At 48.3% G+C, this 27,322-nt stretch overlaps 1 protein-coding gene across 12 annotated transcripts in view; it reads left to right on the top strand.

The window, feature by feature from the left end:
- The window catches only part of TCF3 (transcription factor 3), a 99,796-nt gene that overhangs the window by 61,129 nt on the left and 11,345 nt on the right, over nucleotides 1–27,322 (top strand). For 5 of the 12 annotated variants that reach the window (XR_008597003.1, XM_054979145.1, XM_054979147.1 and 2 more), the window contains exons 8-18: nucleotides 2,690–2,739; nucleotides 9,651–9,753; nucleotides 9,949–10,088; nucleotides 11,951–12,077; nucleotides 14,962–15,020; nucleotides 15,957–16,035; nucleotides 18,417–18,490; nucleotides 20,691–20,882; nucleotides 21,575–21,701; nucleotides 23,943–24,105; nucleotides 24,899–25,137. Coding sequence is in view for 11 of the 12 variants with exons in the window: in XM_054979145.1 (XP_054835120.1) it covers nucleotides 2,690–2,739; nucleotides 9,651–9,753; nucleotides 9,949–10,088; nucleotides 11,951–12,077; nucleotides 14,962–15,020; nucleotides 15,957–16,035; nucleotides 18,417–18,490; nucleotides 20,691–20,882; nucleotides 21,575–21,701; nucleotides 23,943–24,105; nucleotides 24,899–25,137 (1,353 nt within the window). In the remaining variant the exon portion in view is untranslated. The remainder of the gene's footprint in view (nucleotides 1–2,689; nucleotides 2,740–9,650; nucleotides 9,754–9,948; nucleotides 10,089–11,950; nucleotides 12,078–14,961; nucleotides 15,021–15,956; nucleotides 16,036–18,416; nucleotides 18,491–20,690; nucleotides 20,883–21,574; nucleotides 21,702–23,942; nucleotides 24,106–24,898; nucleotides 25,138–27,322) is intronic. The other 7 variants (XM_054979155.1, XM_054979152.1, XM_054979151.1 and 4 more) reach the window with 3 other exon arrangements.

The raw sequence follows: 27,322 nt of genomic DNA, 5'->3' as shown, positions 1-27,322 counted from the left end.
TCCTACAGGCTCAGCTATCAATGGCTGTTGAGACGCCACATTTTTTTAAAAGATGAAATTCTTCACCCTACCAGCCAAACCCAGTTTGCATCACTTCTCTCTCTTACCTAACTGTGGCTTTGAGAATATAGGCCTGGGGGGATCAGAAAGAGGCCCCCCTGGCCCCCCTATCGGCTCCCCCTCCCCACCCCCCGCGTGCTTGTAAGCATTTTGTCGTATCTGTAAGGGCTAGCATCTTGGTATTTGTGTGTTCTTGGCTTTTAAAATCTGAACTTTACGCAAAATGCTGCAGTCTGTGGCTTGCAGCATATACGCAGTCCTGGTGGTGGGCTTTAATCCCTCACAGGCACACTCTCAGACTTTGGGGGCAGATGATGAGACCAGTTCTTTGGTTTCATTTCCTGCGGTCCAGAAATTACTGTTTTCAAGCTTCAGCTTAACGGTGCTGCCATGTGCTCGATGCTTCTTCAAGCTTTCAGAGGGGAAAGCAGGCACAGGAGGCGTCCTCATCTGAGGCCTGTGGAAGTTCTTTTTTGAAAAGAGTGGGTGGTTCAGCCATGTTGGCACACCCGGATCCTGCCACTCTTGAAGGAACGTGTGGCTCCATTCTTGGGTGACTCAGTGGGTCAGGATGAGATGATAGGGCCAGCTTTCTGGCTTCCAAGTCGGATACCTTGACTGGTGTGTGTGCACACTTGCTTCTTCCCCCACTGAGTATTCCCCCACCAGTACCTCGTGTGTGTGATTTCCGCCGCCCCCTCCTTTTCATCCCTTATGTTTGGACTAATGAGATCCACCTGTTCTTGCAGACAGGTTCACTTTGAAACATACCTCTGCATCACAGTGAAGGGTCCTAGCGCTCGCCTTTTTAGTTCTTCCCCTCCTTCAGCAGTTTCCAGTGCTGAAAGTAACTGGGCTGCATGGTGTCCTTGGAGGAGGTTGCAGCTTTGCTTGCTCTCTCGTCTCTCGTGTGGATTGATCTTTGTGCTGGCTCTATTTGGGGCATGAACTCTGAAGGGAATGTTCAGATTTTCCCCAATGCAATAGAATCACTTGCTTACCTGCCTGTGTGGGTCTTTGCATGAGTGCTTGACTCCTTCTCTAAAAGCTCATAGCTAATAGCACTGCATCTCTGCTTTCGGTGCGATTGGGGAGTATTCAGTCAGAGGTGCGCTGGAATTAACTAGCCTCTAAGGAGCCTATTTGTTGTGCCTCTGCATGAGTCACTGGTCTAGCTTGGTTTCCTTGCAATGCTGACAAGATATTCCTTACTGTTCTTAATACTTTTTTTTTAGTCAATCCGATAGAATGCCAGCCCTTGAACACGTTTCAATTTGTCCTGGGTCACATAAACATGTTGGGGGGGGGGTGGACTTCTGTTGTCAATTCAAAGCCATATATTGAACCTTCAGAAAGGAGCGATAAAGGCCATGTTTTGAAGTGACTTTCTGACACAGACTGGTATCTAAAAATGCACATAATAAATACCTTACTAATATATTTGGGAGTGTATTTTTCCATCTCTTCAGTTGTGTTTTGATTCGTTTGGAGTAGTGATTAGAGTATCAGAATAGGATCCGAGAGACCTGGGTTTGAATCCCTGCTATGCTATGGAAGCACACTTGGTGATGTTGGGCCAGTCCCTCTCCTTTAGTCTAACCTACCTTGCAGAGTTGTTGGGAAGAGGGAAGGAGGATGTTATAAGCTGCCTTGGGTTCCTATGGGGGAGAAAAGTGAGGTACAGATACCTAAAACCAGGGCGTTTTTTCTGGGGAAAGAGGTGGTGGAACCCAGTGGTTTGCCCTCGGAGAAAATGGTCACATGGCTGGTGGCCCCGCCCCCTGATCTCCAGACAGAGGGGAGTTGAGATTGCCCTCCGCGCGGAGGGCAATCTCAACTCCCCTCTGTCTGGAGATCAGGGGGCGGGGCCACCAGCCATGTGACCATTTTCAAGAGGTTCCGGAACTCTGTTCCCCTGCGTTCCCCCTGAAAAAAAGCCCTGCCTAAAACAAAACCAGATATCTCTCTCTGATTTTTCTTTTGCCCTTCCTCTGAGAAGCTCAGGGCCTCTCCTTTGTCTATCTTCACAACACCCCTATGAGGTAGGCTAGCTAAGGGAGACTGACTTGCCCCAAGGATATCCAGTGAGCTTCCATGGCTGAGTGAGAAAGCTGAACCCAGTTTTCCCCAATCCAGCCAATACACAACACTGAATCACACTCTTCTTCAGCTTCTCTCCTTTTCAGCTTGTTGTATCAAAAATGTTCTGCCATCCACATCTCCTTTGACTTTGCACTAACCAAGCAAGGCAGGCCTTGGTTGGGGCCTGGATTTGAATATAGGCGCTCTCCCATCTTTCATGGAGAGCAGCCATACTCCTCAGTTCTAAGCCTATGAGGACAGACTGCAGGTGCTCAGTAGGGAGGAAAAAGCTCTCTGTGTGCGCTCAGGGACCCTCTGTGTATTCCATGTGTTCTTGGGCACAGCCTTGTCTCTGAGAGCGCCTTCTAGGCTCGGCACAAACTAAACTTGTTCTCATTTCAGAGGTTTCCCAGCAAGGTGGGATTTGAACCCAAGGTTAAGCCTGCTGCTTCACAAGACTGGGTCTTAAAAAGCTGCAATTGAGAATTATGCAAATTGAGTTTTACATTTTTTTTAAAATCTTTTTTCCCTTTCTTGGCAAATGCAGATGGCCAGCCTAAAAAGGTCCGAAAGGTGCCCCCAGGTCTCCCCTCCTCGGTAAGTGGCTTTGTTTTCTGTGAATGCATAATAATGGATAGAAAATCCCAAGTGCAGTAAAATGCCCCACTCCTACTCTGCTCCCATTCACTGAGCTTCTCTGACATCACAGAACACCTATAGATCTGCTGCTGGGAAGGTTTATGTTGGTCATGGAATGTTGAAAATTTGCGTCGTCACCAAAATGGAATCTGGTCCTTGGTTTGGGGGCTATTTACCAAAATTTCGGAAGCGGTGGAGATGGTGGGCCGGAAGAGAGGAGAAAGAGCTGAGAGAGCACAAAGCAAAGCGCACCTAAATGCCAAGAAGCATGGTGTCGAGTAGTGCCGGAAATTCCTCTGGAACTCCCAGCATCAGTTTTTTCTGAGTCTAAACTTATTTGAATGTATCACCTGCCCCGTGTCTTGTCTGAGTATTGAGTAAGGGTCTAGGGAGGTAAAGATTCAAATCTCTGCTCGCCATGAACCTCCCTGGGTGTTTTTGGGGGGCCATCTGTTCTCCCTCAGCCTAGCCTACCTCTTCGGATTGTTGGAATGACAGAAGGGTAGGAAGCCTGGCCTGAGCTTGTTGGAGGAAGAGGGGAATATACAATGTAATATAATCAGTAGTAAATAAGTACAGGTGCCAGGTGTGCCCGCAGTTTTAAACAAAAAAAAAGTTTTGGGATAAAGGGATCAGCCTGACTTCCTTCCCAGCCTGACTCCTGCTATCTTTGAACTTATCTCACATATCACAGGATCTTTGATCTTAGCTCATGGCCGGCTTGCCAAGCACTTCCTGGTGCTATCAGGGTGTGTTTTTGGGGAGGGGCACGAGATGAATAGGTGCAGTTAGACTGCTGCCTGGGTTGGACTTTGGCCCTCGAAGGCTTTGGCAGCTCCTTCTCACCTTGTGCAAACCCCGGCCTTTCCTACTGAATCCTCAGGCGATCCCAATTCTGCCTCAGAAAACCTGTCATTTTGCAGTGGGGGGGACAGGAATGTAGTTTGCTCAAAAGAAGAAAACAGGGCTTCCCAGGAAGCCGTACTCCACTTAGGGGTGTGCAGGGCCAGGTTGCTTTGGGTTTCCCGCTTCGGGTAAACCCAAAATCTGGAAATACCTTAATTCCGAAGCGGTATTTTACTCGCTTCAGTATGCTCCGTAAATATTCGGAGCATACTGAAGTGAGGGGGGAAACTCCCCTCTCCCACCCCCCCTGAGGCAACCCCCCACCCCCCTGGGGCAGCCCCCCCCAGGGAAACCCCTCCACCCCCCACCCACTTACCTGGTGGGAGGGTCTTTGTCAGCTGGGCGGCGGTGGCAGCACGAGGCTGTGACGGCCTGGAGCCAGCCGGTTCGGCTCCTCTGCCACCGCACCGCTGCCTGAGCCTGCGGGGCGGTGGGGAAGGCCAGAGCAGCCGCCGCTGCCACGGCCGGCCCTTCTTGCCCCTCAATTGGCCGCTGGCACACCGTGGCCAATTGAGGGACAGGAAGGGCTGGAGGTGGCAGCAGCGGTGGCTGTAGCCTTCCCCACCGCCCCGCAGGCTCAGGCAGTGGTGCAGCATCGCGGCGGCAGAGGAGCTGGAGCCACAGCTGCCGCCGACAAGGTAGGTGGGGGTGGGGGGTGGGATGATGTTTAAAGAGCCTTGTCGCTGTTTGCAAGCAGCGGCAGGGCCCTTTAAACTCAGCCCCGAAGCTTTCCGAAGCATTCCGAATGCTTTGGAAAGCTTTGATTAGGCATTTCTGAATCTGGGCCAGCATGCTGGCCCCGATTCGGATATCCCTAATCTTTACGGATCGGGTCCAATTCGGGTAATTTACCTGAATCGGAAACCCAAAGTGCACACCCCTAACTCCACTTCCAGGGCCTTTTCTCCCCGCTTTGGCCTCAGCAGGGCCCTGGAGAAGTCTGCAAAGTCCTAAGCTGTGTAGTCCACGCATTTCAATTCAATGTGGCTGGCCCCAAACATTTAAAGTGTAGATACAATTCAATGGCTCTGAGTACCTTCCCCGTTTTCCCCTGTGGCTTCCTTCTTCCTCCACCCACCTCCTAGTCCCCCTTCTTCTGTAGTCTTACCCTGTGACCCCTGAGTGCTGTGTACCTTTCCCGCTCTGACTCTGCCTCCCATCCACCCCCTAGAAATTAATGCATTTATTTGTTTTGGTTTTAAATAATTTTACAAAACATATTGTATAACGAGGGGGCATCTTAAACCCAAATGCAAGAAGTTGGTGAGGAAATGCTGAAAATAAAAATAAAATACGTTATGGATCTAAATCACTTTCCTGGAAGGGGGGGGGGCGGTTGCAGCAGGCCTCCCCTTTCCTTCTCTCTGCCTGAGCCTTTTTTAAAAACAAAATTCTCCCAGTGACCTCACCTGTTGGACTTGGGTGGCTTTTGCAGACTGAGGGGCAAATGCAGAGGTGGAAAGGCGGGGGGGGGGGGCACGTGTGTGTCTGGAGGGGAGCATGTTTTGATTTAGTGTTTCCTGTTTGGGGCCAGACAGAGGACCTGAGGCTGCATCCCAGCCATCTTTCGGGAAGGTGGAGGGGCTCACCGCTGCTTTTGTGCCCTGGCTCCACATCCTGCACCATGGCTGTCTTTTGGTAGGCGCTCTTGTGAGGGGAGGGGGGCTACGTGGTGAAAAACATAGCCAGTGTTCCCACCCCCTCTCTTTTTAAACCACACAAAAACGGTCTCCTGTTGGCCAGCCTCTTCCATTCTGCTGCCTCAGTTTTTCTCTGTCGTCTGTCTAGCTCCCTAATTGGACTAAGACCTCTGCAGGGGCGGGGGTGGGTGGGTGGAGATGAAAGCTTTTTTTCAAAAATTGCAGTACCATGACCTGCCCTCATGTAATTTTGGGGTTTAAAATGGAAGAACAGCCACCTTATAGTCAGCAGCATTCAACAGGCTGCTGTCACACACACCCCCACCCCCAAAAATCTCGTTTTGAGGTGGGGAAGATAATATATATCACCACAAAAGCAAAAAAAAAAAAAAAGACTGGGATTTAGGGAAGCAGGCCTCTGGTTGACTTTTCTGTCATCTTGGTTGTTCCTTTTGCCCTAAACAAGCAGGTAGGATGTGTGTGTGTGTGCGCACGCGCGCACGTGTGCGCGTGCATGCATGTGCGTCATTAAGAGGCAGACTGACAGAAACCTCTCTGCTCCCACAAAAAAACTTTCAAGCTCACATTTCTGTGCAGAGCAAGTGTCCTTTTATGCTCCTGGTTCTCGCGTGTGCGCTCTCTCTTCTCCACCCAACTCCCCTTTTTATTTTAAGGTCCCTCCCCTTTTCCCTCAGTCAGAGGCTCTGCAGGCAGTGCATGGAGGGGCATTATTTGGGGTGGGGGTGAGAGAGACATGCAAAGTGTGAGTGATTTAGGTGCAAGGCAAGGGAGAGGGGAGGAAAGGATCTCACCCCGGCATCACTCTTGAGGGGAATGGAGGCTCTCTGGGCCTGTGTGCGCCACCCTCCTGCTCTCCTTGCTCAAGGTTTAGGCTCAGCCTGCTTCCTTTTTTTTGCTCTTTCGAGTTGCTCTTTTTCCCCCTTTCCCTGCCCCCACCCTCTTTTTGTCTCCCAGCCTCCTCCCTCCCCCTTCCCTCCCCCCCCCAGCACCACACAGCTGCCTGGAGAACTGGCCGGGTGCCAAGCGCTGGCAGATGGCGTACAGCTATTATTCCTCCTTTGCTCGAGTCCCGGCTCCTGCTATTTAATCAAATTATAGGAAAAGGCAATTTACTGGATTTCTTATTCTTTGTAGCCTGTTTCGTTCCCCCCCCCCTCCTGCGCTCCCGCCCCAAGCCTCTCCAGCGCTCTCCCCCATCACTTCTCCCCCTCCCACTCACCCCCCCACCTCTTCCTCATGTACTCTCTACAAATGCACTTTGCAAAAGCGGGCGGGGGGGAGGAGAGGAGGGCAGGTCTGCCTCTAGCCACGGATTCCCCCTCCCCTTGATATGAAGATTGTGGGGCTGGGGAGTAAAAAGGGTTTTTTAATGTGCAACACAAACCCATGAGCTTTCAAATGCTTGAAAGCCTTGTGGCTGAAACACCGCCCCCCCCGCCCCCATAAGGAAAGTGGACAGAAATCTGTGCAGTTTTTACATACATGAGAATTTTCACAGAGGTTTGCTATTTTGCCCAGATGTGCTCATCTTGGAACTTTGCAGCCTGTATTAAGATAAACTGTTTTCATCAGTCATTTTCCATGCCTTGCTGATTACACCCCTCCCCAGGGACTGGCAGCTTGAAAATGAGGGGCAACCCGTAAATTCCAAAGGTCTGTTGCCCCTGCTGCCCACTTGGCACTGCTGGCCAGAATCACACATTACTGATTTGCATGTGCTTAAGGCTTAAGGCCAATGAAAAGTTGTCACAAGCACCCTTCCACTGGCCTGCTGCCCTTCCTAAGCCTCTGAGCAAACCAGTGCCTGACTTTGCCTCTGCCATCTCGGGGGATGCCCTGAAAACAGAGTTCAATGTGATTTAATACTGGTTTTTAATAAACTGACTTCTGATGCCCCATTGGGCCCTTCCAGAAGCAAGTTCCTCTTACCTCGTGTTGCTTTGAGCTGAAGGGGGGTGGAGTGGTGGCAACCGCAGGGAGAGTTCCATCAAGGAAGCAGAATATTTGTATGTAGGGTATTTTACGGCGACCCCCGGTTTAGCTGGCTGTCACCTCACACCAAGCTCCTCCCTGATGCGCCAGGCCTCTCCCCTTGAGAGGCTGGATCTCAGGAGGCCTCTTAACCCAAATCCCCCCCCCCCGCTCTACAGTCCTGCACAAAATTTTACACCCTGCAATTGGGGCAGCATGCCAGGAGGGAAGCTGCTTCCCCGCTCTGTGCTGCGTTGCAGTGCCACCGCCATAGGAAGAGCGAAGATGGTATTACAGCCACAAACAGTCTGGTGATCAGCAACACCACAAGAGGCTGATAAAGAGTTGCGCATACTGGCTCTGGTTTAGCCTTTGGGTCTAAGCAACTTTTTTTTTTAAAGTAAAAGTCCAGGTTTCCTGCAGACCAGCTCCCTTCCTCTCCTGACCGTGCAGGGTGGGCGCGCATGAGCACATGCACACCTCCGTTTCCCTTCCTTTCCTCTAATCTTACGACATTTAAACCAGCCCTTTTTGGGTCTATATAAAATACGCCATTTCATCCACCGTGAATGTGGATAGTCTTTTTTAAAACCCCTGAGAGGTCTGCAGTGGGGCAGCTGGATTCTACAGTTTAAAATAGATTGTGCATAGCAAATGCACTTGCATATATTTGCATGTATCTTTCAGGGGAAAGGAACAGCGTAGAGCTCAGAAGCTCTGCCTCCAGTAACTGGAAATCTCACATTTCACCAAGTGTGGTGGGGCTGTATTGTAGGGAGGGGTCTCAGATGTTTTGCCAATGAGCTAGGGACCATAGACTTCACCACTGTGTTGCCTTATGTACTATCTGTTGCTTTAAGTATGTGCTCCGATGTGCTGCCTGTGCTTCATGTCATCTACTGTCGGCCCTCGAAGTGCTTCTTCTCTGTTTCAGCATTTCTTCAGCTCTGTATTGGATTCTTTGTGAACTTGAATTTATTTACCCTACGGCATTGTCTATGGAAATGTCCTTGATATTGACTGTACTGATGTCACACTGTGTGATCTGCCTTGAGTCTCACTGAGAAAGGCAGACTATAAATGACATAAATACATAAATAAAAATTAAAAATAAAACGCAAGTTTGAACATAGCCATGAGGGCAAGAAGCTGAGTTAATTTTTAGAAAAGAAGAAGGAAAGCAAGCAAGCTAGCTAGTATTCAGCATGAGGAATTCGGGATCCCAAACCACTTTTCCATGTTTGCAAAGTTTAATAAGGGAAACTCTGTGACCTCTGACGAGGCACTCCAGGCGAGAGACCCCACTCACTTGAGCAGCTGCCATTGGTAGGACCATTCAAGAGCGGACAGGCTGTATCCAGGCACCCTTCCATCCTGCCTGTTTCCCTGGCTGCAAATCCCCTTCCCAAGGAACGTTTTGCATAGAATTTTGAATCACCTTGTGATTCCTGTGAACCACTTGAGAAGTCTGTTTGGGGTTGAAAAGTGGGCACAGAAAATTAGGGACACACAGGGCTTTTTTTCAGCAGGAACGCGGTGGAACGGAGTTCTGGCACCTCTTGAAAATGGTCACATGGCCGGTGGCCCCGCCCCCTGATCTCCAGACAGAGGGGAGTTCAAATTGCCCTCCGCGCCATGCGGCGCGGAGGGCAATCTCAACTCCCCTCTGTCTGGAGATCAGGGGGCGGGGCTACCGGCCATGTGACCATTTTCGCCAAGGGCGATTTAAACTTTTAAAAACTCACCGCTTGTTCCAGCTGGTCCAAAGTGATGTCATTGTGTGGTCCTGAGTTCCACCACTGAGTTCCACCACCTCTTCCCAGAAAAAAAGCCCTGGGGACTCATGTATTAGAGGCAGCTTGATGTGGATTAGCGGGGCCCGTCTTCAATACCGAGCTGGATGGACCAGCAGTCTGCCTCTGCAGAAAGCACCTTTGCCTGCTTGTGTGGTTTTGCGCCGGTCGAATGGAAAGGGGGCCACAGCGCAGTGGGCCAGGCACCAGCTTTGCAGGCTGAAGGCCCCGAGTTCAGCGGCTGCTTCCCAAGTGCCTCCAAATTTCAGCGGGGAAAGACCTCCAAGAAGACGGGTTGGGGTTGGTAGCGACAAAAGGCAGCAACACATTTCCCCCCCCCCAATCTAGTTAAAAGATACTACTAAAAATTCTGGAATGTATGTTTGCGTCCCTCAATGAAGATGGAGATGCTGAATATGGATGTTTTGAATATTTATTTGGTTCTTGGTGAGTGCAGGTAGGGGTTTTATTGACTTGGGAACGGTGTAGCATGAATCCTTCGGACTCTTTCTTGAGTCTTTTCCTCTTTCTTTTGCAGGTGTATCCTCCCAGCTCAGGCGACGATTACAGCCGGGATCCAGCTGGCTATGCTCCATCCAAACCCCCCAGCACGGTTTACCCTGGAGCCTTCTATATGCCAGGTAGGCAGCCTGGCAAAGGTGAGGGGTGGGGTGAAGAGACCTGGTTTTAACATCCAAAGGCAAGGCAAGGACAGCTTCAGGGCGGGGACGGGGGGGGGGGGGTCCTTGTTTGTCAGCCAGTTAGATGGACAGCTGCCCTCAGGGGCGGGAGGATAAAAGACTTGCTTTGTGACTGTGAAATTTGGTCTTTTTCAGATGGACTGCACAATTCGACCGATCTGTGGAGTTCCTCGGGCACCATGGGGCAGTCCAATTACGGATCCATTTTGGGTGCCTCCTCTTCCCCCCTCCCACAGTCTGGCAACTTCAGTGGTCTTCACCAGCATGAACGGATGGTAAGGAATGTATTCCTCTGTTGCGTGTTTGTGTGTGTGTGTGTGCACAAGCACGGGTAACATTCCTTGTATGCACAAATGAGTGTGAGATCTTTCAGTACAGCCATTTTGGCAAAATCCCTGGACAGGGTGGGATGCTTTAGAAAGGAAACTTAACAGCTTAAAGGTTTTCTCCCATTGACTGTTATCCATTGCCTTTGTCTTCTGCCTTGGAGGACCGGTGGATATGCAGAATTCAGTGCAAGGGGAAAACCCAGCATGACCAGGAAACAGGGCCCTCGGGCAACTTCTTCCTGACACAGTGGCTTCCTTGTTTCTATTTATTTATTAATTTATTTATATAAAATATTTATAGTCCACATTTTGACAGTGCTAAAGGTGGCTTGCAAAGTGTAAATATACGTAAGTAAAAACATAGGCTGTGTTTCTCCAGATGGCAGGAGCACAGCGGCTCATAAAATAGAATGTGGCTTAGGGGAAGCCATGGGAGTGGCTAGGAGCATTTCCTATCATCCATATTGAGTTTGCCAACTGGACCCCAGCTTGATTGTGCTGACCTTGTCAAGCTGATCCATGCCAATGAACCACAAGGCTTGACTGCTGTAATGTGTTACACATGGGGCTGCCCTTGCCAACTGTTTGGAAACTTCAGCTAGAACAGAGTGCTGCTGCTAGATTTTAACCAGTTTATACCAGTATTATCATATAATAATAACAACAACAACATTCGATTTCTATACAGCCCTTCAGGACAACTTAATGCCCACTCAGAACGGTTTACAAAGAATGTTATTATTATCCCCACAACAAAACACCCTGTGAGGTGGGTGAGGCTGAGAGAGCTGTGACTGACCAATGGTCACCCAGCTGGCTTCAAGTGGAGGTGGGGAATCAAACCCAGCTCTCCAGATTAGAGTCCTGCGCTCTTTAACCACTGCACCAAACTGGCTCTGGTGATGTCATCACTGATTTGTTTCTGGTACAATTCAAGATACTGGTGGTCACCTTTAAGCCCTTAAAGGTGGGTACCAGAAGGTACCTCTGTGACATCTGTTCCCCAAGCACCGCCTTCTGTCCCTGACCATGGAGAAAGAAACCAACCATTGCAAGGCTGCCCCACTTATCCCCACATTTCCGAAGCAGTGGGTCAGAAGGTCATAACTGACCATGTCGAACGCTGCCGGCAGATCCAATAACACCAGCAGTGCTGACCTGCCTCGAACCAGATACCGATGAAGACCAGCACCATCTCCATCCCATGGCCAGGGCAGAAGCCAGACTGAAATCGATCCAGGACCAAGGAGTCATCCAGGAATACCTGCAGCAGCTCCACCACCACCTGTTCAATCACCTTACCCAGGAACGGGAGATTTGGGAAGCCTAGATGCAGCTTTCTTCAGAGGTCACAATCCAGCTGTGGTTGAGAGCAAGCCCCCAAGGCTCATGAATTCACTCCCTTGGTCTGCAGCCTACTATGTGCTGGGGATTGAACCTGGAACCTTCTGCATGCCAAGTAGACGCTCTGCCACTGAGCCACAGCCCCTCCCCAAGCCTAGTGTTGGACTAGGATCCAAGAGACCTATGTGCAAATACCCACTTGCTCTGTAACCTTGGACTAGCTGACTCAACACTCTCAACCTAACCTATCTCACAGGGTCGTTGTGAGAATAAAATTGAGGACAGGAGAATGAAGTAAGCGGCTTTGAGTCTCTAGTGGGGAGAAAGGCAGGACATTAAATGAAGTAAATAAATAACAAGAAAGGCAGGCCAAAGTCCAAATAACATTCTGAATCTTTTTCTGCCAGAGGTAGTAGTATATCCATGTTTCCCCCCACCCACTGCTTTTTTTCCCTTTCCCCTAGAATTATCAGATGCATTCAGGAGAAGTGAATGGAGGGCTCCCATCTGTCTCTGGATTTTCCTCAGCCTCTACCCAGTATGGAGTGTCAAGCCACACACCTCCAATCAGCGGGACAGAAAGTGTGATGGGTAAGTATTAGTCGGGGAGGGGGAAATGATAGGAGAGTATTCGCAATTTAGGGTGCCACAACTGAAGAGGCCGTGCTTCTTGCAACAACTTGACTTACTTCAAAGAAAGGAAGGAGACAGAGTGGGACCTTCAAAGGGGATGCTGCTGGTGGGGGGGGGGGCAAATCCATACAGGAACAGATGGCCCGTTTGGTACCACCATCCCAAACTATTTAGATCTCTAATGGTACTGAGCAGTGCTTTGGATAGGGCCCAGAAATAAATAGGCAACCAGTGAACTTGAAGCCAGACCATCCCATTGGAAAGATCTCGGGGGAAGCCAAAAATGTTTCTGATACTGGCCTGCTTGGGTCACATCCCTGCACTGGGCCTCAGACTACCACCCAATGAAAAGAGCTTAGTCGTGGCAGTGGATTGTTTTTAAGCCATTTAATGAGTTGATTAAATCTGCTTGCACTCGCTCAATACAGAAGAGGAAACAAGAGAGTACTATATCACCTTTGGGGTGTTTCCTGCTGGGGGGATGGCGTCTTCTAAGATGGCACCAACTTCAATTTTTGCACATATTCGCATGAAAGAATATTTTAAAAGGTTTTTTTAAAAAAATAAACTATTGGGTTAATTAATCGGGGGCATAAAGCACAAGGGATAGCCCTCAAAAGGACTCCTTCGTCTGTTATTGGAAACATTTTATGACCCTTTGGATTGGTTTTGTGTCAGTTTTAGTCACTACCCTAACCAGTTAACTAGCTAAAAATTATAGACCTGTTTAAACTAGGTTTCTTTATGGGTGGTGTAGGCTTGGAGCAACTGAAGTGGAGCATTAAGAACTTTTGATTTTTTATTCTCTGTGTGTTTTCATGTGTGTGCATGTGTGAGAGAGGGGAAGAGAGAGAACACAAGAAAAGGACCGGTTTTGGTGTTGGGGAGGTTCTGAAACCTGTACAGATTAATCACATAATGCAAGAGAAAACATGCACAATTTACACAATCAGTGTTGTACACAGCTGTGGTTTTGTGATGCATGCCCAGGAAACTACAGAGGGCACTGTCATGCTTGCACATACAAGCATACTATCTCTGGGGAGGGGTGGAAAGAGCAGTTTTTTACTTTTCCACATAATACTAAAACTCAAAAGACCACCCAGTGAAGGTGATGAGCAGCAAGTTTAGGCTGGACAAAAGAAAGTAATACTTCACATAGTGCACAATTAACTTGTGGAACTCTCTTCCACAAGATGTGGCGAGGGCTTTAAAAGGGGGGATTAGACAAATTCCTGGAAGAGCGATCCAGAAAAAGGTCCTGACGGCTAAACAGAACCTCCATATTCAGGGGCAGTGTACCTCTGAATAACAGTTGCTTGGAGCAGGAAAAGGGGGAAAGCTTTGTGCTGTGTGCCCTGCTTGTACACCATCTGGGTGTACAGGATGCTGTAGTATATGCATATAACCCTTACCATCATGGGGCATCATTAAAGGTGAGCACTTTTTCTTGAGCAGGGAAAATCTAAGCAGCTGTCCCATTAAAGTCAGTGGGAGCTGGTAGCTATTGGGAATAAGACTGGGAGAACAGGACGTTGTGGTACAGACAGCAGGGGAGCCTTGGAAGTTTGTGTCAGACTTTTGTTTCCCCCCCACCTGTTTCAGATGACTTCTAGTTGTTGCATTCAGCTTTGCCCCCTCCCTTTGCCCATGCATGTAGGTTAATCTTTGTGGGAGTGGCTGTCAGAGGCACTCAGGCTGAAACTGACCTTCTTGGTGTTAAGCTGCTGTCTGGGGACCGTACAGAGCAATTCCCATCCTTCTTGTGTGATGGCCAAAGCGGCAGGATTCATCCCTTACATATATCTTATGTGGGCGATAGCGCACCTGCACACACACACACATGGGATTCCAGCCGTGCCATCTTCAGAGGGCAGCCTGAACATAGTCTTAAGTTTAGCGTGTGCAGTTTGAAGGTATCATGAGGCAGTGATGTGAAGCAATGGAAGCGGCCTGCCTCTGTACCTCCCCCCCATCACAGTTAATTCAGGACCAGAATCTTTCTGACCGACTCTGGGATGTGCTGTTGCAAAATGAGATCCAAAAAGGGGAGATAATACGGATCAGCGTAGGGGAGGGGTGAAGAGGCTTTCTCAGACAGAGGCGAGGATACGTTGGGGCCTGCGTTGGTAACGCCAGGCTAAAGCCTGGCACCCTCTAATCCTCTTGCACCCACTGCAAAGCTGTTACAAAACCGTTTCCCTGAAATTAATTTGACAATAATCAGGAAGATTTTTTAAAAGCAGCAAACATTTCTCAGAGATGGGGGGAAGGCTCATCTTTGACCTTTATTTTTGAGTAATCATGGTATATGGAAATTCCTAGAGTGCCTTAATAAAAATTAGATTTATGCACATCATCAGGTGTTGGGTGTCTGAGAGAAAAATTCTATGTATGTCTGCTCAGAATCTGATGAGTATCTCACTGGAAAGTGGTCTTGAGATTGAATTGTGAGAATCTTACACACGAGGCCATTTATTCTCTCTCTCTCTCTCCCCTCCCCTCCCCTCCCCTCCTTTGGGAATACCTGAGTGAATTTCTATGATTTCCCTTGATTTTCATAATTGATTTGGCTTCTGCAAATCACAGAGAAAGGCAAGGAACAGCACTGGCCCCTGAATCATATTCCTCCATTCCCTTGAGACTTTGGGAGGCATGGGCCATGTACCTTGAAAGTTGGACACTTTCCATATGGACTACTAACTTGCCCTTTAATGGAAGTCGGTGTTTTCTTTTTTCAGAATTCTTCTGGAGAGCGGGGGGGTCTAAATGATCACTGAACTCTGCGGTTTCATGAATGAACCCTTTTTCTTTCATGTCTCTTCTTGCTTTCCTGCTTCAGGTAATAGAGGAACCACCGCTGGTAGTTCAGGGGATGCTCTCGGAAAAGCATTGGCTTCGGTAAGTCATACCCAAAAAGGTTCTTTAAAAAACCAGGCTTTGATCCTTGTGTACTCTTGTTAAATCTTACCCAGAAATGTCACCACAAGATGTGAGGGCCTGCTGTTGGTTTGTTTCTTTGAAGTGTGCCCCCCCCCCCCAACACATAGGTACAAGTACATGGAATCGTCCCATTAATGTTTTAAATATTGCTTTTATGCAAAGGGTACTCTGGATTCATTGTCTACACAATGAATAATTACAACAGTTTCTCACTTTGGGGTGAGATTTTGTTAGAATTAAAATGTAAATATGTGAATGTTGCGAAACTACCTGAGTCGTTGTTGGTAAGGTGCTACGTCTCCATGCCTAAACCCTGAAGTTTGCTTTTGCTGCCTCCCAAAATCTGCTGTCTGGCACTTGCTGGTCATTGTGATTGGAAGCATTTTCAGGAGGGGGGGGGGGGTCAGTGCTGGAGTGCACTCGGCAAGCAGGATGGGTCCCAGTTTCAGTCCCCGGCATGTTCAGATGATGGATCTCAAGTGCAAGAAAGACCTTTCTCTGCCGGAGACCTGACTCTGCAAAAGCCAGAGTCATATGTTTGTAAGCAGGACTGGTTTGAACAGCTGTACTGCCTCCATCTGCCCTGAACTGGATAGCCCGGGAGAGCCTGATCTCATCAGATTCTTAGAAGCTAAGCAGAATTGGCCTTGGTTAGTAATTGGATGGGAGATCTCCAACAGAGACCAGGGTTGCAGAGGCAGGCAATGGCAAACCACCTCTCTTAGTCTCTTGCCATGCAAACCCCACCAGGGGTCGCCAAAAGTCAGCTATGACTTGAAGGCACTCTCCCCCACCACTGCCTCCATCTAGACTGAGCAACACACCTGTACAAATATTTTAAATAAATGTTCTCTTCCCCTTCCCCTATCTCTTTCCCTCCCAACCCCTTTTCAGATTTATTCCCCAGATCACTCTAGCAATAATTTCTCTTCAAATCCATCCACACCGGTGGGTTCGCCTCAGGGAATAACAGGTAACCCATGAATTTTACTTTGCGGAGGGGAGAATGGGAAGAAAAGAATGAAGGACTTCGCCCCCATGAGACAGCAGCCAATAAGCGTCTTGAGTAGCTAGCCTTGCCCAGTATCCATTGACAGCAGTTATTCTCCCAGCAATTTAGGCCTTCCTGCCAATTGCCAGTTGGTTGGGAAGAGAAGGCAGGCCCAAGGAAGTGGAATATGCACACCTGCAGCCCTGATGAATGATATCACTTCCAGTGTGACCTGGAAGTGGCTGGCGACATCATACCATCGCTGTTTTCACACTGCTTACCAGCCACGGAATATTGCGCCGAGCTCCCAGAACGGCAGCGTCTTCCTGCCGCTGCCGTTCCGGGAGCTCGGCGCAATGTTCCATGGCCGGTAAGCAGTGTGAAAACGACCCATGTCTGATTCTTGGCCCCAAACATAGCACAAATGCTGCTTTGGACTGCTCGTTGAAGAATCAGCATTGGTGTGACACAGTTGCGTCCAGATTGCGCTGGAAGTGATGTCATCAACTGGGTGTGTGGAGGCATGTACATGCACACTGATGAGTACACACCGCCCCCTACCCCCAAACACACCTCCTGCTGGTTGCTGGGAAGACCCTATGATGAGTGGCAGTTTATCTAACAAGATGGAATATCAGCCTCTGGACTCTTTTAAGTCCCAGAATTCAACTCCATCACTAGTTACAGGAGGAGGTAGAGTTGCCAACTCCAGGTTGGGAAATTCCTGATGAGTTAGGAGGTGGAGCCTGGAGAGGGTGGGGTTTGAGGAAGGGAAGTATCTCAGTTAGGTGCCATGCCATACAGTCCATTCTCCAAAGCAGCCATTTTTCCCAGGGGAAGAGATTTCTGCTGTCTGGAGATCCGTTGTAATTCCAGGAGGTTTCCAGGCCACAACTGGAGTCTGGCAACTCTAGGAGCGGGAGAAGTGCCTTATCATGAACTGCCCCCTCTCCCCCAGGCAGAAATAAAGGTTTGGGAGGGGAGCTGGGATGAGAGGAAGGCTCATCCGGCACAGACGTTATCCAAAGAAAGAAGGCCGTGCTGCCTCAGCAGTGGTGGATCAGTGTAGGGGCCCAGGCTCTGTCTGGGCTGTCTGTCTGTCCGTCTGTCTGTCTTTTTGCAGCAGCCTAACTACATTTTTTTAAAAAATTGCAAATCTCATATTTCTTAATGTTCAAATAGAAATTACAGTGGGACCCCCAAATCTTTCTGCTGATTTCCTAAGTAAGATAGACAAAAGGAAATACTTCTTTGCTGAATGATCAAAATGTGAGATTTGCTGCCAGAGGATCTAGTGATGGCCACAGGCAAAGATAGTTTTAGAAGGAGATTAGACAGATTAACGGAGGACAGGTCTACCAGTGGCTGCTAGCCGAGGTGACTAAAGGGAACCTCCACATTTCAGAGGTGGCGATCCTCTGAATATCAGTGCCGGGAGGAAACTTCACAGGAAAGCCTCAGCCTCCATGCCTAGTTGCTGGCCCTCCATAGCAAGTGGCTGGCTACTGTGTGAGACAGGATGGGGGACTACTCAGATCCATCAGGGCTCTTCTTAGGTTCTTAAAGTACTGTTTGAGAGCGCAAATTGATTTTCATGTGAAATGTGTGTTACGCTTGCTCCATCTAGTGCCTCCTGGAGGTGTTGCAGCTGAAACAAAGAATTGCCTGCGGGGTGGGTAGGGAGGGATTGATTGTCCTGGCTCAGCCTCTTCACTTGAAGCTGTTCAGTATGTGCCTGTTGGAAATCGGGCTCTATAGGAGACTCCATCCTTTTATCTCCAGGGATTTTCAAGGCATTTTTTCTGGACCATCTGGTAACAAAGTTAGTTAGAAATTTTCTAAAAATCCAAGAGCTGATTATGTATCCTCTGGCTCCTTTCTCTTTGTCTCTAGCTACATCTCGGAAGAATTCTAAAGGTTGAAGGAGTGTTGTTTCCCCATCGGGGCAACAAGGAACTCTTGTCCTGGGTGCGAGTTTGTGGGGAGGAGTTATCACAGAGTTATCAAAATGACATTAAACTACAATACATTTTCTCGTCTGCATGGAGTACTTAGGACGGGAGATATAAAACTGGCTACTTAACTATCTCAGAAGCTTAGAGAGAGGAGTGGGCCAGGCAGAGGAGCATTGTTCTCTCTGGCCCTGTGCCGGCAGAAGCCTGTGAGCATTTTTTCTTGCTCTGGATTAGTTCTGGAAGCAAAGGGTCAGAGGACTGGAAACCTGATGTAGACACAAATGCCTGTTTGTGGCTCTGCCACTGGGAAACATCTCTCAGCCGGCACTTTCCTCCTCTTCTGCTATAAGAGTCTCACACAGACCTGGCCACCTCATTCTCCTCTCTGTGTGTTTTTCCTCCACCCAGGTTCTTCACAGTGGCCCCGATCAGGTGGACAGGGTGCCTTATCCCCGAGTTACGAAGGGACCCTTCATACTTTGGTGAGTGTCTCTGAGGCTGCAGTCAGGTCAGACCTCAGCAACCCTGGTTTGTAAGCAAGAGTTTGTGGTTTTGCCCAAACTGAACTAAGATTGCATGAGAAAGTCTTCTGTGTCCCAGCTGTGCACCTGGAGAGGAGAAAATGTTTAAGCTGCAGGACTTCCTGGTTCAGTCTCATCATAAGCAAGCCAGAGTTCATTCATAATGACCAGCCTGGTTGATTCTCAAGCCCTGGCCCTCTCCTGATGTTGAAGACTTCCTAGTTTGAGCTAGCACACATCTGTTCAAAAGTTAAACTTTGTGTGCATTGAACAGATTTGGATTTCCTCAGTCACCTGGATTCTTAACCACAATTCAATCCTGGTTTAGAATCCCAGTTCCTCGGAGAAGCAACAAGCTCCAATTTGTTACAGTGCTTAAATTCTAACCTCACAACTGACTCAAACTAGATCCAAGACTTGTTAAGCCAGGCGGTTTTCAGTCACAGCCCTGGACACAAGGCAGGAGAAAGGGAAGAAACACATACGACTAAGAATAAATATGGCTCATCTGAGCTGTGAACAAAGGCTGGTTTGTATGAATGCCACTTCTCTCCCTTCTCCGTCTTTGCTCCCAGCAGCTGTTTTGTAAATGTCAGCTAGACAGGGGTCAGGTGCTGGTGGACTTGGCTGGCCTGATTTAAATCCCCACATAGCCACAGACTTGTGAGGGTCGTGCCTGTTTTCTTTTCCAGCCTGTCAAGTGACAGCACAGCAATCGCCCACCTCAGTTGATCCTTTGCTGTGGAGAAGGTCTCTCTGAGTCCTTTCCACATTCCTTTGGGCGTTTTTTTCAGCTGGGGTCCAAATTTATTTATTTTATTCGATTTATATGCCAACCTTCCTACAAAGGGGCCCAGGGCGGCTTACAACATAAAACACATTAAAACATCATAAAATATATAACTGATTTAACAAACCAAGTCCAGATGCCTCTAACAGTACACAGCTACTATAAACCTACCATAAAGACACAGGCAGAGACATAATACAAGCTGAAGAACAGTAATGGATCATGATAAAATAAATTAGTCTGCCATCAGACAGAAAGCCAGCCAGTCCAAAACAGTGAAAGAAGGAAATGCCAGCAATATTGACAGGAAGTGGAGTTTCTTGTTTTCATGCTATGAAGGACACCCCCTTCACTCCCCCACTCAGAGGCAGATTTTCCTGCCAAAATCTATGTTTGCCTGCTTTGGCTGAGCCGCCTCAAGTAGTGTGTCTCTCGTTGTGGTTTTAAAGTTCTTTTTGTCCCACCCTGATAAACAGTTATATTTTTGGCTTTGGTGGGTGGAGCAAGAGTCCTCTTTTTCTGTGTGGGAAATGGCACTGAAGAGGTGTAACATTCAAAAATAATAATAAACACCAATTTTATTACACCATCCCTGCCTGTTTAATAAGGACAGTCAGGGAATGAAAGTGCTGAGGTAAAACTTGCAGGCAGAACAGAATACTCTTTAAGTTTCAGGCAAAACAGTTTCCTTTAAGCTTAGTTTCTATGTTCTTAGTTCTTAATAGTGAGAGGGGGTTTGGTTTAATTCTTTGTTTTCCGTAACAATGTTTCTTTACACAGTTCCCTGTTTCAACTTAAGTTTCCAGATGTTAGTTCACCACTCTTTTCCTTTTACAAGAGACCCAGGGTCCTCCTCAGAGCCAAACCCCTTTAGGCACTGGGTAGGAATTAATCTTCATTTCCTAAGAAGATATAACCCTTCTTCACTTGGCTGGAATGGGAGTTTCCACTTACTATCCAAACCCTCTTTGCCAGTAATACACTTCCAATTCTACCGTGGCTGGGTAAACAGGTTTCAGCTTGTGCTGGCTTTAACACTTAGAATTCTTGTCAAGGAGACCCCCTCAAAATACTGGTGTTACAGTTAGGGCAACAAATCTCTTTTCCCTCATGCCAGAGGGGAACCTGTCTGACCTTCCCTGTCAGACGCTTAAACATAGTCTCCTCTGAACTCAAAATCCTAACTGAACTGAAAAATCCTGTCCACACCAACTGTCATTCTGACTAGCAAGTCAAAGGGAAGGGGGAAGCCTGCCAATCAAGCTCATTTCAGACCAGTGTTAACTGCTCCCCCTCAACCCTCTGTTTGCTGCACCCAGGAAACATTATCTTTAAATTGCATTCTATCACACATGCCTTCTTTTCCTGAAGCAAAACAAAATGGAAGACCACTTGGATGAAGCGATCCACGTCTTGAGGAGCCATGCGGTGGGCCAGAGCAACCATGGGGACATACACGGCTTGCTAGCTTCGGCATCCGGGCACAGCACCTCAGTGGGCAGCCTCAACCAGGCTTTTCCCCCAGCCTCAGTCTTGCCGATAGCCAATCGACACTCGAACTTGGTATGCCAGGGACAGGATGGGGGGGGGTGTGTGTGTGTGTAGGACTGAAGGGAACAATGGCTGTTGCGCTGGGCTAGGACTGGATAGATTGGGGTTCTAATCCTCACTTGGCCCTGAAGCTCCCGGGGTGACCTTAGGCCATTCACAACTTCTCAGCCTAACCAACCTTAGAGGATTTGGGGGAGGATTAGGGCAGAGTCATGTGTGCATCCCCTGAGCTCCTCAAAGGAAAGGCGGGATGTTAAATGTGATGGTTGGGAGGGGGGCAGAAGAGTGTCCTCTTCTGAATTCAGCACATGGGCTCATTCCAAAACATTACTGTGGGATTCAGACCTAGGGCTTCCTGCTCCACAACTAACCCTCTTGGCCCCTCCGCGTCATGAATTCCACACAATGCCCTGTCTTTCCTTGACACCTAACTCACGTAACTCAACTTCCAAAATGCTGGTTGCGTTCTGTAGAAAGCCAGAGGGGAGTAGGCTTGATTCTAGGCAGATGTAAATTTGAATCTGACCTTTGCCATGGGCTTCTCTTCTACAGCACATTGAATTGTCTGTAAAATATGAGTATTTGCAAACATACGATTATTAAGAGGAAGAGCTTCCCCTCCTGTGGGCGTTCTTGGGGTTTGCACCCTTCCGGTTGCAGGCTGGCCCTGTGCAAAGTGCCTTTTTTGTGTTCTCCTGTTGCAGGTGGGAGGAAGCCACCCTGAGGACAGCATCTCCAGTAATCCCAGTCTACTCCACAACCATGTTGCTCTTCCGGCCCAGGCCAACTCGCTCCCTGACCTCAGCAGAGGACAGCCCGACGCTTTCAGTGGTAAGGCTGCATTTCCCCATGGAGGGTGGCGAGAAGGACCTGGTTTGTGAGCAGAAGGTCACGAGTTCATTCCTCTGGCGTCTCTAGTTAAGGCAACAGGGAAGACCTTTCTCAGCCTGAGATCCTGGAGAGCTGCTGCCCGTCAGAGCAGGCAATACCAAGCGAAAACACCTTCGTGTTCAGCCCCATGTTCTAGCAGCTTCCGCTGTTTATCAGAGCTGCTGCTGGGCAGAGTAAATGATGCTGATTGAGATGGGCCAGGGTTCTGGTTCTGCACAAGGATGCACCCTGGATTTTATCATCATCTAGCTTTGAACACGACCCAGTGCTCATTATTGGAGCATGTGATTTGTATGCCGACAATCCTGGGTTCAAGTTCTTTGCACCTCCGCTGAAGGAATCAGTGCTGAGCTTAAAGTCGGTACTGGGTTGGAGGGATCGATGATCTGTCTCAGTCTAAGGTAGCTGTATCTCAGTGAACGACTCTTTCACTGCCTGAGACCCCAACAAGCCACTGCCAGTTAAGGTAGACAGTAGTAAGCTGGGTAGACCAAGGTGCTCCCAGGTCTTATGATCCCCATCTTTTGGGGCAAACAAACAAATGAAACTATCAGAATGTTCTGCTGGGTCAGGCTGAAAATCCATGCACCTCAGTTTCCTGTTTCCAGGAGCAGCCAGCTAGATGCCCCTGCAGGGCACAAAGGCAATAGTTTTCCATGCTATTTAATCCCCCACATTGGATTTTCACAGATAGACTGCTGCCTCCATGGAGGTTCCATTCAGCTATCCTGCTTCATAGCCACTGATTGGTTTGACCTCCATGAGACTACATGAGAATAACTTTTATGGATCAGATTCAGCCTCCAGTCTCTGGCAGTCAGTTACCCTGCACCTGGGCATGGAGGTTCCATTTGGCGTTTCTCTGTTCCTTATCTGATCCAAATGGAAAAGCACAATCGATCATTCTAATTTGATGTTCAAAGTGTCTGATGTTCAAACTGTGGCACAAGAGTTCGTGTCACTGAGAAATGTTCCTCAGAGTTGCCTCCCGAGCCCCCTTCCCTTTCCTTTTGAGGTACTTCTAGGTGCTGCTCTTACGCTTTTGAACACATCTTTGCTGCCTTAAGAACTTGAAACTTGCTATCATTTTTTGTGTCTGCAGTTTAATGTACGCTGAGGCACAGAAGGCATATTATTAATTAATTTATTTAAGGGTTTTTTTTAAATTTCACCTTACCTGGAGAACCTGTCCGAGATGGCTTACAAAGTAACATCATAAAACACAAACATTACAAGTTATGAATTGAAACCCAGTCTTCTAAAAAAACCAGCCAGAGAATTTAAAAAAATCATTGAGCACCTTAAAATGATTTCAACCATTTTCAGACAAGAAGCCTGTTACGATTTTAATTGAAAGCCCAGGTGAACAGACACGTGTTGGTCTGGCGCCTAAAAGATAGCAACGTTAGTGCCAAGCCAGCCTCAAGGGGAAGGACATGCCACAGACATGGTGCCACTACTGAAAAAGCCCCATCTGTGGTTGCCATGGAGAACAGGGCTGGTGAGGAAGACTTTAATTGGTGGGGTGGAGGATATGGGAGGAGGCAAGCCTACAAGTACCCTGGTCTCAAGCCACTTGGGGCTTGAAAGGTAAGAACCACCACGCAGCATTTGTGCATGGATAAAGCAGAACACTAGCATATATCATCCAAGAATCCGTAAAGAAGCAGTATATTTGTCTTGATGGTTACTTCTGGATCTTTGTTGCTTTTGAGGGCTCTGAAATATGGCACTCAGCCCTCGACTGCCTAATAGTTTTTGAGACACATCAGCCAGGGAGCCAATGCTGTACTCTAGCAGATTGATCATAAAGAGTCCAGTAGCACCTTTAAGACTAACCAAGATGCATCTGACGAAGAGAGCTGTGGCTCTCGAAAGCTTATGCTACAATAAAGTTGGTTAGTCTTAAAGGTACAACTGGACGCTTTACTATTTTACTACTACAGACTAACACAGCTAACTCATCTAGCAGATTGATACTCCTAACAAAATGGTTAGGCTGGTTGTTGTCCAGCTGAAAAGCCTCACGAGGGACTTTTGTGTATTTTTCTTGTTTTTAGTGTATGTTTAAGTTGGGCCACTCCGTATCCAGATCAGAAGCGCTGTTTCCGTTCAGGTCCGCCCTTGGCTGCTGTGCTCCCTGGGCTCCTGTCTTACGCACCACTCTGGTTCCCCTTACAGGCTTGACGGGAGGCCTGGGACGGGCCAGCGTCTCATCAGGAACAAGTGAGATCAAGCGGGAGGATAAGGAGGATGACGAGAACACGTCTGTGGCTGACAACTCGGAGGAAGAGAAGAAGGAGCTAAAGCCATCCCGGAATAGAACAAGGTGCTCACTGAACAGGTCTTGACCTTTCTCTGTTCCCTTTAAGGGCAGGGGGTGTCACATGGGGATGTGGGGGGTGTCGCTTCCGGATGAGAGGTAGATTTCTCAGATGGTGTCAGCCGAAGCAGCCCCGGCTTTCAACTCCACTGGTTAATTCGATATCAAAGTGGGGTTTCGTCTCGTTTGTTTGTGTTAATTTTCATGATTTTTTTAAGTCCGTGTTTAAGTTGGGCCGCTCCGTATCCAGATCAGAAAACATTCCAACAGTCCTTTTCAAACTGTCTTGTCTTCCGGGTGCCTGTTCCGTATTGATCTCCATGGAATCCCTGTGTATTCAGCATCACCCAGGATGCTGGCCAAGCTTATTGAGCGTTTGCTAGTATTCTGTGTGAACTGAAACGTACCTGAGGATGTGCCTGATGCTTCGTTTTGATGGGAAAGATAACTGGAGGGGAGGGGAGGGGAGGCAGACAGAGAAATCCCTGATAGGGCTTTTCTGGAACACAGTTTGAAATCAGCCTGTCTGAGGAATATGGGACAGAATGGTTGCAGTTGTTATCTGCTCTTACTTATCTTCCCATTGGAAAAAAATCTGGTAAGATTACTCTGGAACACAGTTTGAAAAGAACTGGCCCCAGGAATTCAGAGCAAAATGAATGCAGCTTCCTCTAGTTCAGAAAAATGGGAGGGGCGGGGAGGTTGTGTGTGTGTGTAAATTTCCTCTCTTTTTTGTGGTTTACATGAACTGGTGCTGAGGTGTGCACACAAGAAAAATGTCCCCCCTTGTTTCGTTCTTATTTCAAATTATTAGTCAAGATGAGGATGAGGAAGACGACCTTCTTCCCCCAGAGCAAAAAGCCGAGCGAGAGAAAGAGAGGCGGGTCGCCAATAATGCCCGCGAACGCCTGCGGGTCCGTGACATCAACGAGGCCTTTAAAGAGCTTGGGCGTATGTGCCAGCTTCACCTTAACAGCGAAAAACCTCAGACCAAACTGCTAATTCTCCACCAGGCTGTGTCGGTTATTCTGAACCTGGAACAACAAGTTAGAGGTCAGTGGAGGCTTCCGACGGGGTGACGTTTCGGAACGGCATGGGGCTGTCTGTCTTGTCCCTCCACCCCACCCTGAGGCTGCGCTATAGGGCGCGCCCGGTGCTCTTCACCCTGCTGATGTTCCCCCTTGAACTCTTGCGTCCTTTTTACAGTGGTGCCTTTTGTTTGACTTCTCCATTCCGTTTTGTTTTTGTTTGCATCCCTCCCCTTTCCTGTTTTGCATTTGAAAAGTGTTGCACTTTCTGCATGCCGCCCCTCTTGCCTGTGCAGGGGCCCCCGTGGTCAAGCTTATCATGTGAAGAGGTCTTTAGATTGAGTTACAGCATTTTTTTTCCCACAAGGAGAATCTCACCATGTAGTGAGAACTCCCTGTAATTTCTCCACTCTACACCTCACACAACCATTATTTTAAATTTGTTCAGTGATACACCAAAGGTTCAACCCTGTGAAAAATCCCAGAATGTTAAAGTTGTTTTGTTTGCAAAGTTGTATATCTGTTTCACTATATGGGGCCTTGTTTACACAACATGCTACTGGAATTTTTCACCGCATGATGAGCATTCCCGGCCAAAAATGTGTTTCTTTAAATCTTGCCCTTCACATAGTGTGTGATTTAGGCTAACAAGGTTGGACCTCTTAACAGTCAAAGTTGGTTCCTGGGAGAGGTACTCGCAGCTGGTCATAGGAAAGAAACCGTCTCTTTTAAGAAAAGCTATTTAGGATTTTTGAATCCTAGCACCTTGAAATCTGCCTGGAAGGTTATTTAGCTTCTAAAGGACTGGTGAAAATGCTGACAAGATGTGGGGTGACCTGCATCAAAATGTGATTCTGCCTTTGAAGGTCACACTGGTGTCCACAACCTGGGTCTCCAATCCCAATGCCAAGTTATCATCAGAGGTTACAACAGCAACAGAAACCCCATTGGAGACCTGCGGCCCCAGATATGTGACATGGGGTTTTCAGGGCAAACAGGGGAGTCTGAGCTGGGGTCTCTTCTGTTGCTGGGGGGTGGAGTTTCACATGGAAAGGAGCAGGGCTAATATTTCTGCTGTGAGTGTTTTTAATGCTTGGCCGTGCATGCGATTTAACATTCCTTCCTTTGAATCAGTCAAACGGGTGCATCTTGGCAGTTCTAACTGTGGGTTCTCCTATCACCCAGCAGAAGTTGTTGTTTTTACAATAAGGAATTCCTTATGGCCTGTTTCTGCTCTGCTGTAATGTTGCAATGTTGGAATTCCTTTATTCTCCTCTCTCCATTACTTCTGTAACTTCTCCTCCTCTCCTTTCCCCCTTTCATATCGTGTATATATATAATATATATATTTTTAAATTTTCTTTGTCTTAATTTTTTCCCTCTTTCCCACCCCTTTTCCACCAACCCACCCCTGCTTTCCTACAGACAGTCCCCAGCCGTGACCTCTCGGTGGTACCCACCCTCTACCTTGTACTTGCTGCTTGCTCAGAGAGTCAGAAAACTTGGCGAGGGGGAGCATGCGGGTGGCAGGGAAGGGACAGTCTGCAAGAAAAAAGCTGGCTCCGTCGGCGCGGGGTGGGGCGGGGCGCTCCTGTGTTCCACCTTAAAAAATATATATAAGTTTTCATACTGGCAGCAGAATGTTGCCTAGGTCAAACCAGGCCTCCCATGTGTTTCCAGTCTGAAGACCTGGGCCGTTTCCTTGGCTTGGGAGAGACAGGAAAGGCAGAAAATGCCAGACTCCTGTGTGTGTTTGAGAGAACTGCCAAGGAAAGGTAGCCCCTGGATCTCCACATGCCCAGGCGAGAGAGCTGCCCCTAGTACTGGCATCTTCTGGGCTCTCGCTGGCCCTCCCTCCCTCCTCTTGGCAGTGGATGCTGCTCCCAGCTGCCATTGCTGCTATTTTAGGAAGGGGAGTGATCAGCTGCCACCTGCAATCTGACAATCTGGCAGGGCCAAAAAAGAGGCACTTCCACTTCTACCCAGGCTGTTGGTGTGCCTGCCAGGGGAGGTGGGCCCAATCTTTCCAGCAAGGCCCAATCCCGTTGCTACCACGACTTTGACTACAGCCAACCCCTAGGGCCAGACCTGTTTTCAGCTTCAGCCAGCTGTAATGACAAAGGAATTAGAGAAAGGAAACGTGTGTGGGGAAGGGGTCTGCACTCTGAACCCGGTTCATTATTTCTCCCTCTCCCCAAAGCAAATTCTAA

This window comes from Eublepharis macularius, chromosome 5, assembly GCF_028583425.1.
Source record: "Eublepharis macularius isolate TG4126 chromosome 5, MPM_Emac_v1.0, whole genome shotgun sequence".
Classification (NCBI taxonomy): domain Eukaryota; kingdom Metazoa; phylum Chordata; class Lepidosauria; order Squamata; family Eublepharidae; genus Eublepharis; species Eublepharis macularius.
The sequence above is the reverse complement of the archived record's forward strand: the minus strand, read 5'-3'. Positions and strand labels throughout refer to the sequence as shown.